At 55.1% G+C, this 12,016-nt stretch overlaps 1 protein-coding gene across 1 annotated transcript in view; it reads left to right on the plus strand.

Annotated features, from left to right (window-relative positions):
* Window positions 1-11,642, plus strand: part of CD5 (CD5 molecule) — a 29,330-nt gene extending 17,688 nt beyond the window's left edge. Inside the window, exons 3-11 of the mRNA XM_011971102.1 lie at window positions 1,392-1,697; window positions 2,132-2,194; window positions 2,450-2,803; window positions 4,810-5,103; window positions 6,397-6,522; window positions 7,367-7,420; window positions 8,501-8,620; window positions 9,219-9,309; window positions 10,073-11,642. Of these exons, the coding sequence (XP_011826492.1) occupies window positions 1,392-1,697; window positions 2,132-2,194; window positions 2,450-2,803; window positions 4,810-5,103; window positions 6,397-6,522; window positions 7,367-7,420; window positions 8,501-8,620; window positions 9,219-9,307 (1,406 nt within the window). The 3' untranslated portion in view covers window positions 9,308-9,309; window positions 10,073-11,642. The remainder of the gene's footprint in view (window positions 1-1,391; window positions 1,698-2,131; window positions 2,195-2,449; window positions 2,804-4,809; window positions 5,104-6,396; window positions 6,523-7,366; window positions 7,421-8,500; window positions 8,621-9,218; window positions 9,310-10,072) is intronic.
* Window positions 11,643-12,016: the final 374 nt, after the last annotated feature.

Here is a 12,016-nt window from a genome sequence, read left to right on the forward strand (position 1 = left end):
CACACACACCACACCACACACACACACCGCACACACACCACACACACCACACACACCACACACCACACCACACACACCACACACACATACCTACCACACACACTCCACACACACCACACCACACACACACATTGCACACACACGTATATTTTTCCCCTCATGGAGTTTGATAAAATCACACAAGCCACATGTCTGCCCATGACCCAGCAATTCCACTCCTAGGTATTTACCCAAGAGAAATGGAAACGCCCACACAAAGACCCGTATGTGAATGTTCACAGCAACTTTGTTTGTAGTAGGCAAAACCCGGAAACAAATCAAATGGTGAATGGAAAACAAATGTGGCATGTGCATGTAGTGAACTGTTATTCGGCAATAAAAAGGAATGAACTACTCATGCGCCCAACGACATAGCTAAATCTCAAATACGTGCTAAGCAAAAAAAGCCAAACCAAACAAAATAAAACATCTGCTGTATGAGTCCATGTCTATGACATTGTAGCGCAGGCAAAACTCATCTTTTGTGACAGAAAGCAGATCAGTGTTTGCCTGAGGCTAGATTCAGGGAAATTAACTATAAAGGGGCCTTAGGGAACTTTCTAAATGATGGAAATGTTCCATATCTAGATTATGGTGGTGGTTATATGCATGTATACATTTGTCAAATTCCATTGAACAGTACCCTTAAAATAAGTGCATTTCACTGTACAAATTTACCTCAATAAAATTAATTTTTTTTTAGATGGAATCTTGCTCTGTCACCCAGGTTGGAGTACAGTGGCACAATCTTGGCTCACTGCAACCTCTGCCTCCCTGGTTCAAGCGATTCTCCTGCCTCAGCCTCCCAAGTAGCTGGGATTACAGGCGCCTGCCACCACACCCAGCTAATTTTTGGTATTTTTTCTTTTTTAGTAGAGACACTGTTCCACCATGTTGGCCAGGCTGGTCTCGAACTCCTGACCTCAGGTGGTCTGCCTGCCTCAGCCTCCCAAAGTGCTGGGATTACAGGCATGAGCCACCACACCTGGCCTAAAATTAATTTCTAAAGATCGTTTAAAAAGCAGACACCAGCCCCAATCTCAGACCCCTTGAGACAGAATTTCTAGGACAGGGGCCATCCTGCCGGACAGGGGGTGCCAAGAACACCTTGCCCATTTATCTGAGCTCCCTTCTGGCTCTGAAATCTGGAGCCCCACCCTCCTGGGTCAGGGCCCTCTGGGAAGCCCCTGCAGTGCCCCAGAAGGGATGAAGCTCACAGGCGGTGAGGCAGGCAGCCCACGGGTTAGGAGGGAGCTTGACTGGGTGTGGGGCCTGGTAGGGAGAGGGTAGTGAGGGGTTCCAGTGGGGAACCCCTCCCAGCCTGACCCCCACCACACCTTTCTGACCCCCAGATTTCCAGACAAGGCTCACCCGTTCCAACTCGAGGTGCCAGGGCCAGCTGGAGGTCTACATCAAGTACGGATGGCACATGGTTTGCAGCCAGAGCTGGGGCCGGAGCTCCAACCACTGGGAGGACCCCAATCAAGCGTCAAAAGTCTGCCAGCGACTGAACTGTGGGGTGCCCTTAAGCCTTGGTCCCTTCCTTATCACCGACAGACATCAGAGCCAAATCACCTGCTACGGACGCCTGGGCTCCTTCTCCAACTGCAGCCACAGTGGAAGAGATGTGTGTCGCCCTCTGGGCCTGACCTGCTTAGGTGGGTAACTAGCCAGCCACATGGGCACCCTGGGCCTGGGCGCCAGCTCCGAGGAGACCGCCCAAGGCCTGTGATCTAGGGTCTGAGCAGGCTGGTGGAAGGGGTCGGGGGACCCCAGTTTATAACCACTCCCCAAGACACATACCCAGGAGGGAGACTGGAAGGGGCCAGCACCCATCTGTAGGATGGCAATGGAGGACCTAGTTCTGCCAATCACTGACTTCATCGGCGCCTCTGAACCTCTATTCTTCCATCTGTGAAGTGAGGTGGTACTTCCCGCCTCTCAGGAGGCTTACAGACAACGTGTGGGTCAAGCGGACCTGGTGTACCAAGCGGCGTTCATGCCAGGAACTCCTAGTCCTCTCAAGGTTGCCAGCTGCCCCCGGCCCTTCCCACACCACCCATTCCTCCCTCACCAGACTGTCTCATTGCAGAGCCCCAGACGACAACACCTCCACCCACAAGGCCCCCGCCCACCACAACTCCAGAGCCCACAGGTAAGAGGATTCTGAAACCCCCGCAGGGAGTCAGAGCTAGCAAATAAAAATCCAGGACGCCCAGTTACATTTGAATTTCCGATAAAGTGGAAATGTTTAGTATTGGTTGTTCTACGTAATATTTGGGACCCCACCACCTCCCAAGGCCAAGTGTTGGTCAGCAGCTGTCCACAAGTTGGGGCCAAACAGCAAGGAGTGCCCAGGAGCCCTCGGCGCTCAGCTGTCTCCCCCTCCCGCTCTCTCCTCCTCTCCCAGCTCCTCCCAGGCTGCAGCTGGTGGCACAGGCTGCAGGCCGGCACTGTGCCGGCGTGGTGGAGTTCTACAGCGGCAGCCTGGGGGGTACCATCAGCTATGAGGCCCAGGACAAGGCCCAGGACAAGACCCAGGTCCTGGAGAACTTCCTCTGCAGCAGCCTCCAGTGTGGCTCCTTCTTGAAGCATCTGCCAGAGACCGAGGCAGCCACAACCCAAGACCCAGGGGAGCTGCGGGAACACCAGCCCTTGCCAATCCAATGGACGATCCGGAACTCGAGCTGTACCTCCCTGGAGCATTGCTTCCGGAAAATCAAGCCCCGCAACAGTGGCCAAGTTCTTGCCCTCCTCTGCTCAGGTAAGTGAGACCTGGCCAAGCCCCATGACACCTTCTGCTGCATCCCAGAAGGTCAGGGAACATATGTGCAGCACGGGGCACTATGGAGAATACAAGGGAAGTGGAGGCCTGGTCTTGGCCTCTAAGAGGCAAGAAGGGTTGGGGTGGGGAGGATGCATCCACACTCAACGCCTTGGTAATCTCTGCAAAGCTACACACCCCCAAGCCCAAAGGAACCACTGGCTCAGCTGCCACATGGGGAAGGGGAGTCGGCAGGACTTCCAGGAGGAGGCAAGGTCTTTTCGTGGGTTCAGGGGAGAAAAAAATGTCTAGGTAGGAATTGTGGCGTGTGCCAAAGATGGGGCACTTGGAGGGGTGGGCCTTGCAGGAGGGGCGTTTGTAAATCCCAAGGGTTGACGTTGCAGCAATGGTGAGAGGTGGGAGGGCCCTGAGGCCCGGAGGTAAGAGCATAGCAGGCAAAGAGAGAAACAGAGACAGCCCCCAGGAGGGCTCTGCAGAGGGTCCTGCGCCATGCGCTGACAAAATAAAGAGAATGATGCCGCTGTGTGGTTGAGGGGAGGAGGCAGGTGAGACTGAGTCTGTGAGACCCCAGTGGGCCAAACCAGGATCAATGAAGAAAACTAAAGGGAAGAAACCGCAGCTGAAATGAAGGGAGAATCCTCGCAGCACGCCTCCCTCCGGAAGTAGCGGGTTCCTATGGTCAGAAGTGTTCTCAGTAAAGTCCGGATTGTACTTACCGAGAGCTTACTTCATGCAGGGACCATTCCTGGGCCTTCTAAATTTTCCACATGGCCTTAGGAGGCGGGTGTTATTATTATCACCCCTCTTTACAGCGAGGAGGCTGAGGTTTAGAGAGGCTAAACCTCTTGCCCAGTACTATGGAGCACTTGCTGGGATTTCTGTTCAAGCAGGGTCACTCTAGAGCCTGTTGTCTCAGCCTTGGTGACTCCGTGTGGTCCTGGACCAGCAGCAGCCGGTTAGAAATGCAGGTGCTCAGGCCCCAGCCCAGACCTTCCGAATCAGAATCCACTTTTCAGCAAGGTCCTCAGTGATTTACGTGCACAAATCTAGGAATCACTGCTCGGGGCCACCTGGCTGTCCTGCCAGCATGCTGAGTACCTGGTGTAAATTAGTAAAATGCTGCCCCTCCCCCAGCACAAGCAGCTCCCAGGGGTCTCTTGGCCTGATGAGGGAAGCAGGGGCTGGCTCACACTCCCACCCGCCCCTCAGCTACTATCCTTCCTGCAGGCTACAACCTGTAAAACCATACCCAGGGTTCTTACCTTTGAAGCTTCTTCTTAATAGATTTACTAGGGCTTTGAAGGTGGATGTTGCTATGGAAACTGGCCAAAGCTGGTGAGATCCCAACTCTCTCTAAACTGAGCGTGTGTGGGCCTCAGCTACGGACTCCCAGGCCCCACCTCGGCACGCAGAAATAAATGCGTGCCTCTGTTGAGCCAGGCCCCCCTTGTTGAAAGCCTGGCCCTCAGCGTTCAGTGCCTGGGCAGCAGGATCTGTCCCAACTGTGAACTGCCAGGACTCAGGGCAGTAGGTCTTTCCAACCCCTGGGCCTCCGTTGACCTCTTCTGAAAAGTCCTTCTTCTTCCCAAAGTGCAGCGGGAGAATGACAGGATGTTTCCAAGTGGGAAGCGGACCCAGGTGGAGCCTATTTCCCACGCTCTTCTCTTACCTCCACCTGGCATGGGGCCGACTCCCTGCTGGTGGCTGCCAACAGGTTCCTTGCAGAAAGCGCCTACGCTGCTGTGTCTCAGGATAGTGCTGGCAGCTGCCCAGAGGCACCAGAGACAGCGCTGGGTCAGGGGAAGAGCCACAGAGGGTACCAGAAGAAGGCAAGGGCAGAAAGGAAGGCTGCCTCTTCTGGTGGTCCCACACAGTGCCTTCCCCTAGCCAGGGCCCCGATTTGCCAGTGGCATGGGGCCCCAGGAAGCAGCACAAAGGCTCAGGGCCACATTTGCACCCTCCTTTCCCATTGCTTCCCCTCTCAGGTTTCCAGCCCAAGGTGCAGAGCCGTCTGGTAGGGGGCAGCAGCATCTGTGAAGGCACCGTGGAGGTGCGCCAGGGGGCTCAGTGGGCAGCCCTGTGCGACAGCTCTTCAGCCAAGAACACTCTGCGGTGGGAGGAGGTATGCCGGGAGCAGCAGTGTGGCAGCTTCAACTCCTATCAAGTGCTGGAGGCTGGTGACCCAACATCCCGGGGGCTCTCCTGTCCCCATCAGAAGCTGTCACAGTGCCACGAACTTACAGAGAGAAAGTCCTACTGCAAGAAGGTGTTTGTCACATGTGAGTTGGCCACAGCCCACAGTGGGTGGAAGCAGTTACAACTTTACCTCTAGGACCCGGTCAGGGTGCATGTCTCTAAAGGGCAGCCCTGGGGAGCTAGACAGAAAGTCCCAGAGACCCAGAAAGGATGGAGAGAGGGAAATTGGAGGGCCAGGGAGCAAGAGTACTCAGACAGCAATGGGCATGAACAATAACAGGAGACAGGGCAAGCAACAGGCAGAGATCACTGTCAGGCAGCTGATGAGTCAAAGAACTTCTCTTTCTACCTTCTACTTTTGCAAGGTGGAAGCCAGAAAATCAAATGGTAGATAGCACATATTTGCTACATGAATGGTAACTAAATGGCAAGTAAAAGAGAGAAATGGATGGATGGATGGATGGATGGATGGATGGATGGATGGATGGATGGATGGATGGATGGGTGGGTGGGTGGATGGATGGATCAGTGGGTGGGTGGATGGATGGTTGGATGGATGGATGGATGGATGGATGAACAGAAGGATGAATGGACATATGGATTGATGGATGGATGGATGGATGGATGGATGGATGGATGGATGGATGGATGGATGGATGGATGGATGGATGGATGGATGAACAGAAGGATGAATGGACAGATGGATGGATGGATCAAGAATAGAGGCCCGGCCGGGCGCGGTGGCTCACGCCCGTAATCCCAGCACTTTGGGAGGCTGAGGTGGGTGGATCATGAGGTCAGGAGATCAAGACCATCCTGGCTAACACGGTGAAACCCCATCTCTACTAAAAATACAAAAAATTAGCCGGGCGTGGTGGCGGGTGCCTGTAGTCCCAGCTACTCGGGAGGCTGAGGCAGGAGAATGGCGTAAACCCAGGAGGCGGAGCTTGCAGTGAGCCGAGATTGTGCCACTGTGCTCCAGCCTGGGCAACAGAGCGAGACTCCATCTAAAAAAAAAGAATAGAGGCCCAGCTGGCTATTGGTATAAGATCGTATGTTGCTTTATGATGGTATATGATGGCAAGGTGATCACTAACAACTGGCAAATGGTAGAAAATTAAATAACTTATAACAAGTGTGGCAAATGATAGCTAGATGATCAACTGTTAGATGATAAATGGTGGGTGGGTGAGTGGGTAGCAGGGAGTTCTAGAGATGGATGGAGGGACAGTCAAATAGATCATTGCCTTCCGTGCATGCTGATGATTTCTCGGATGAGCAAGGGTGACTGGTGGAAGCCAGGCAGCCAGCAGCTTCCCTCCCACAGTTTTTCTCCCCCAGGGCTGGGACTGACCTAACTCTTCCTGCTTCCCCAGGCCAGGATCCAAATCCAGCAGGCCCAGCCGCAGGCACCGTGGCAAGCATCATCCTGGCCCTGGTGCTCCTGGCGGTGCTGCTGGTCGTGTGCGGCCCCCTTGCCTACAAGAAGCTGGTGAAGAAATGTAGGTGTCGTGGCCCTGAGTGGCTCCATTTCCATGTGCAGAGACTGGAGGGGCTGCCCTGGAGTCTCCCAGAGGAGGAGTTGTGCCTCCAGAGAGCTGGGCGTGCAGGGCACCTCTGCTTCGCCCCCCAGCCTTCCCTTCTCCTGCCCATTAGCCATTTTCTGCCCCAAGTAACAGAAACAGAAAGGAAACAAAATTGCAGTTGCCCATGTGTCCATCTCTGGCGCCCAGCTGAGATCCACTCCAGGCCAGGGGTGCAGCCATTCCCGAGGCTGTGGCAGGCCCAGAGGGGGTTCGCACGGCCTCTGATGGCAGGAGACACACATCCCAGGCCTAGCCCCACCACTTACCACTGCCCGGGATGCTGATTGGGACACTTCCTCTCTCCGACCCTCAGTTTCTTCATCTACCAAATGGGCGATCGCACACCTTGTGAACGCGGCGGGTTGTTCTTCTTGCCTTGCAGAACTTAAGAGGAAATTATTCAGACAAAGAAATGAGAGGGGAGAGATTGGGAACGGAAGGCCCAGCAGGGGAGTGTTGGGTCCTAGTGCCTGCCCAGGTCTAGTTCTAAACGCCTGTGGTCTTTTCTCCTGGGGAGCCAGCCACCTCTACAGCATCCTTGGCCTCTCTTTTGGCATATGATGGCTCCAATTCCCTTCCCAAGCAAGTTAGGAAACCGAGGTTGACGAGAGACTCCGGGGGGCAGAGCCCAGCAGCCCTGCCCTCAGCTGCACCTGCTGCCACCATCTCCCTCCCAGGCCCTGCCCCGTCCCCACCCCTGCCTGCCCCCACCCCCACCTTCCCCCACCACTCTGATGCACCTTTCCTGTCTCTTGCCCAGTCCGCCAGAAGAAGCAGCGCCAGTGGATTGGCCCAACGGGAATGAACCAGAACAGTAAGTGTCCCCGCAGGCAGGAGCCTCCCTCAGGTGCTGGACAGAGACCATGGAGGCAGAGTTGAGGCTCTCTGCTGACCACAGATGGAGCCTGTGGCTGCTTGAAGCCTCTGATCTCCACGGTGCTTGTCTGACATGTGACTGTGGCCAACAGACGTCCCCACACCAGGGAGGGCGGAGGCTTCTTGATGGGCAGATGGCTGAGCGGTTTCTACCACTGAAGCCTCAGAGTGTAGAAACATCTCATGGTATCCTTTCTGTGCCTCGCCTCATCTCTAGGGTCCCCGACAGCGTTCGCCTCCTCCAGCAGTAGTCCCCAACACAGTGGCCAGTGGATGTTAACAGGCAGCACTCACAAAAGAGGCCTCCCTGATCAACAGATCTGGAAAACCATGAGTTAGGCACAGCTAAGCATGGCTATGTCAGGACTTATCAGAACCTTAATGGGCATTTTTGTATTGCCCATCTCCAAAGCAAGGATCCATTAAGAAGGGCTGTCCAAGCTATTTTTATCATGGAACAACTTACAGGGCCAGTATGAGGACATTTTGGTGCAGCCAGCCCAATACCATCCCTGGTCTTCATCCTCCCTCCTTCCAGCCACAGCCAGAGACACCCTAATGGATGGAGACATGGCGCTCTTCCTGCCTCCCATTCCACCTTCTTCCTCCTTCCTAAGTCCAGGGCCAAATCCTTCAAGAAGGCTCTGTGTTGCCCAGCCTTGCTTAATAACATACAGACCCTCAGTTCCTGGAGGGCAGGGTGAGCATATCTGTCCTGTCATCTGTGCTCCAGTCTCCTGCTTGGCAAATGCTTGATGACTGACTCATGGAACGCCCCACCCCGCCAGTCAGATTGCTGGGTTCCCAAACCTGCTCTCAAAGTCTGCTGCTGATCCTGCTAGCACGAACCTCCCGGGAAGAAAGGAGAGGGGGATGCATTGAAGGGGCTGTGAGTGCCTTTGCCCTCTCCCTGCTAACATCATGGGAATAGGAGATTAACGTTTTGGGCACCTGCTGGGGAAGGAGGCGGAGGACACAGCCACAAGTCTAATGACACTGTCTCCTACCATCTGCCCAGTGTCCTTCCATCGCAACCACACAGCGACCGTCCGGTCCCATGTTGAGAACCCCACAGCCTCCCATGTGGATAACGAATACAGCCAACCTCCCAGGAACTCCCGCCTGTCAGCTTATCCAGGTAAGCACCAGTGGGTGCTCCCAGGCACGCAGGCAGGGCTGGAGCAGGCCGCCAAGGCAGGTCACGTGATGCCCTTGAAGGTGGGGTGATGGCCCAAAGAGAGAAGGGAGACCCCAGGGTGCAGGGGGATCAAACGTCGCAGGATGCAGCAGGGGTGCGGAAGGGATGCAGCCTTTACAGGCCCCAGCTGTCCTGTTTGAGACCATGAACTACTCATTTGGAGAGAAGAATGCACTCAGAAAGCCATCAACCCCAGCCTTGCTGTGACCTAATGGGCCTGTTTCGCTGCAGGGCCTTGAGGGGCCTGGATGGTAAATGAGGCCCCTTGGATTCCTCCGGGCCAGAAGAGAGCCATTAAGTGGGCTGCAGGAGCGCTGCACTAAAGGCTCCCTGACTGGCCGTTACCAATGAAGCCCCAGGGAGCCTGGAGTTCAGCATCATTAGTGAATGTTTGGCTGATCTGATCAAAACAGATACCGGGCTGTCACTGGCTCATAAAGCCGCTGTGATCTTCCAACCCGCTGGGCAGCGGCTCTAGGACCCAAGGGGCTCTGTGGAGTCACAAACCCTCTGCAAACAGCGTCCTTTCTTTCCCCAGCTCTGGAAGGGGCCCTGCATCGCTCGTCCACACAGCCTGACAACTCCTCCGACAGTGACTACGACCTGCACGGGGCTCAGCGGCTGTAACGGTGAGCCTGTCTCCAGCCTGACCCCAGCACCCCGGGGTCCCCCACAGTCCTGGGGGTGAGCAGCAGCCACTCAGTGCCTCCCCTTGGTCCCGCCCTGCCCATACATGAATAGGGGACCCCCAGCATCTTTTTTTTTTTTTTTTTTTGAGACGGAGTCTTGCTCTGTCGCCCAGACTGGAGTGCAGTGGCCGGATCTTGGCTCACTGCAAGCTCCGCCTCCCGGGTTCACGCCATTCTCCTGCCTCAGCCTCCCGAGTAGCTGGGACTACAGGCGCCCGCCACCTCGCCCGGCTAGTTTTTTGTATTTTTTAGTAGAGATGGGGTTTCACCGGGTTAGCCAGGATGGTCTCGATCTCCTGACCTTGTGATCCGCCCGTCTCGGCCTCCCAAAGTGCTGGGATTACAGACTTGAGCCACCGCGCCCGGCCCGGGGACCCCCAGCATCTTGATTGTTGTAAAGGGAAAGACAAATCTCAGCTGTTTAGGTTATACGAGCTGGTCTGACAACTAGAGCAGAGGAATCATGGACCTTAACAATCAACTCTTACCTCCATGCGGAAGGCCACACAGGCAGAGTCCCTGCGAGCTCCGTGATGGAATCACACCCCTCCAGAGCTGCCAACCTGCCAGCGGGGAGAAGGAGCCCCCGGCTCAGGACAGCAGCCATCCCCAAGATGGAGCCCAAAGCATGGGTCCTGTCCCCCACCTCCCTGCATCACCTCTGCAGTGTCTTCCTCTAACACGTTTCCTTCTCACCCCACAGAACTGGGATCCAGAAGCAAAATGCCAAGAGCCAGACCTGCTTGTCCTGAGAAAACTGTCTGCTCTTCACTTGAAATGATGTCCCTATTTCTACCCCGGCCAGAACATGGACAGAGGCCAGGAGCCTTCCAGACAGGCGCTGCTTCTTCGAGTGGCAGGCCAGCTTACACTGCTGCATGACAGCTCGGCCGCCCCTCCACGCGTGGAAGCTGTGGCGGGCAGAGCCCCAAAACAAGCAGCCTTCCAACTAGAGACTCGGGGGTGTCCGAAGGGGGCCCCCTTTCCCTGCCCGCTGGGGAGCGGCACCTGAGTCAAATCGGCTTTCTTCTCAGACTCTGTCCCTGGGAAGCAGTGACAAGGAAGCTCACAGCTGGGCGAGTGCATTTTGAATAGTTCTTTGTAAGTAGTGCTTTTCCTCCTTCCTGACAACTCAAGCGCTCCGGCCTCTTCTGTGCAGCCTCCACCCCTGCGGATCCCTCAGGGGAGGCACAAGAAGAGGACTCCCAGGGACCTCTGCAGCCGTGGTGGTCAGAGGCTGCTCACCTGAGCACAAAGACAGCTCAGCGCGTTCACCGCAGCTGCCAGCCAGGGTGACCGCTGACCCACAGCCTCACCCCACTCCCTCTGTCTTGCGACTCCCCTCCCCAACCCCCTCATCCAAAGACACCTTCCTCTCCAGAGAGCAGGGACCACCAGCTGTCAAGCCCACAGGGCACGAGTGCCAGCCAGGGCCCTGCGCAAAGGGATGCCTAGTAAACCTTAACCAACTTGGTTTTTTGCTTCACCCAGCAATTAAACGTCCCAAGCTGAGGTAGCATCAGCCCATCACAGTTCATCTTCTAACCCAAGAGTCAGAGATGAGGCTGGTCATGTTCCTTCGGTTTAAATAACTCCCTTGACTAAAACAGACTCCTCTAGTACTTGGAGATCTTGGACATACACCTAATCCAGTGGGACCTCGGCTTCCTTAACTACAAGTGAGAAGGGGAGGTCCACCCAGGAGCCTCGGGTCTGATCAAGGGAGAGGCCATGCGGAGCTCACTGTGGCGGCTCCCTAAGAAGGTGAAGCAATGTGGGAACACATCTTGAGGACGGGGCCTTTCTCCACACCATTTGATGCTGTATCTTCTGAGAGCATAGGCATCAATGGTCCAAGCCACAGAATCTAAGACTGGAAGAGCAAAGGGAAGTTACTAGGACATGAGGTGGGGTAATCCCAGAATCTGCTCAGCTTTCCACCCACCACCACCACCTTCCAACCAGGCCTTGCCTTCTGAGAGCCCCCGTGGCCAAGCCCAGGTCATAGATCTTCCCCTGACCATGCTGGGAATCCAGAAACAGGGACCCCATTTCTCTTCCCACATCTGGTGGAGGTGAGGGGGCTCCTCAAAAGGGAACTGAGAGGCTGCTCTTAGGGAGGGCAAAGGATCTGGGGCAGGCAGTGTCTCCCATCAGTGCCTTTTTTAATAAAAGCTCTTTCATCTATAGTTTGGCCACCATACAGTGGCCTCAAAGCAACCATGGCCTACTTAAAAACCAAACCAAAAATAAAGAGTTTAGTTGAGGAGAAATGAGTCTTTAGAAAACTGTTTTTCAAGGGGTGGCTGACTTGGGTGATGCATTTCAAAAAGATGTTTGGTAATGCGATGGAATAGAAGCATTTTAGTCTTCAAGGTGTCGCTGTTGAGTTCCTGCCTTGGCTAGTAAAGGCAACCCACTGCTCCCCCAGCCAGTGCTCAGGAGGCTGGTGTCCATTTCCCCCGGCTGTGGAGGACGCACTTCCGTGACCTGGACAACCTTCCCATTCCTGCATCCCAGCAACCTGCTAGAGCAGGGCCACCCCTTCCATTCACCTGTGTGTCTCGCAAACCCTGCCCATTCCCTAAATTATGTTCCTGGCTAAATCATGTGACCTGGCCAATGAGTGTTTGGGCGTGCATCCCCT

The sequence above is a fragment of the Mandrillus leucophaeus genome, unplaced genomic scaffold, assembly GCF_000951045.1.
Source record: "Mandrillus leucophaeus isolate KB7577 unplaced genomic scaffold, Mleu.le_1.0 Scaffold986, whole genome shotgun sequence".
NCBI classification, from domain to species: domain Eukaryota; kingdom Metazoa; phylum Chordata; class Mammalia; order Primates; family Cercopithecidae; genus Mandrillus; species Mandrillus leucophaeus.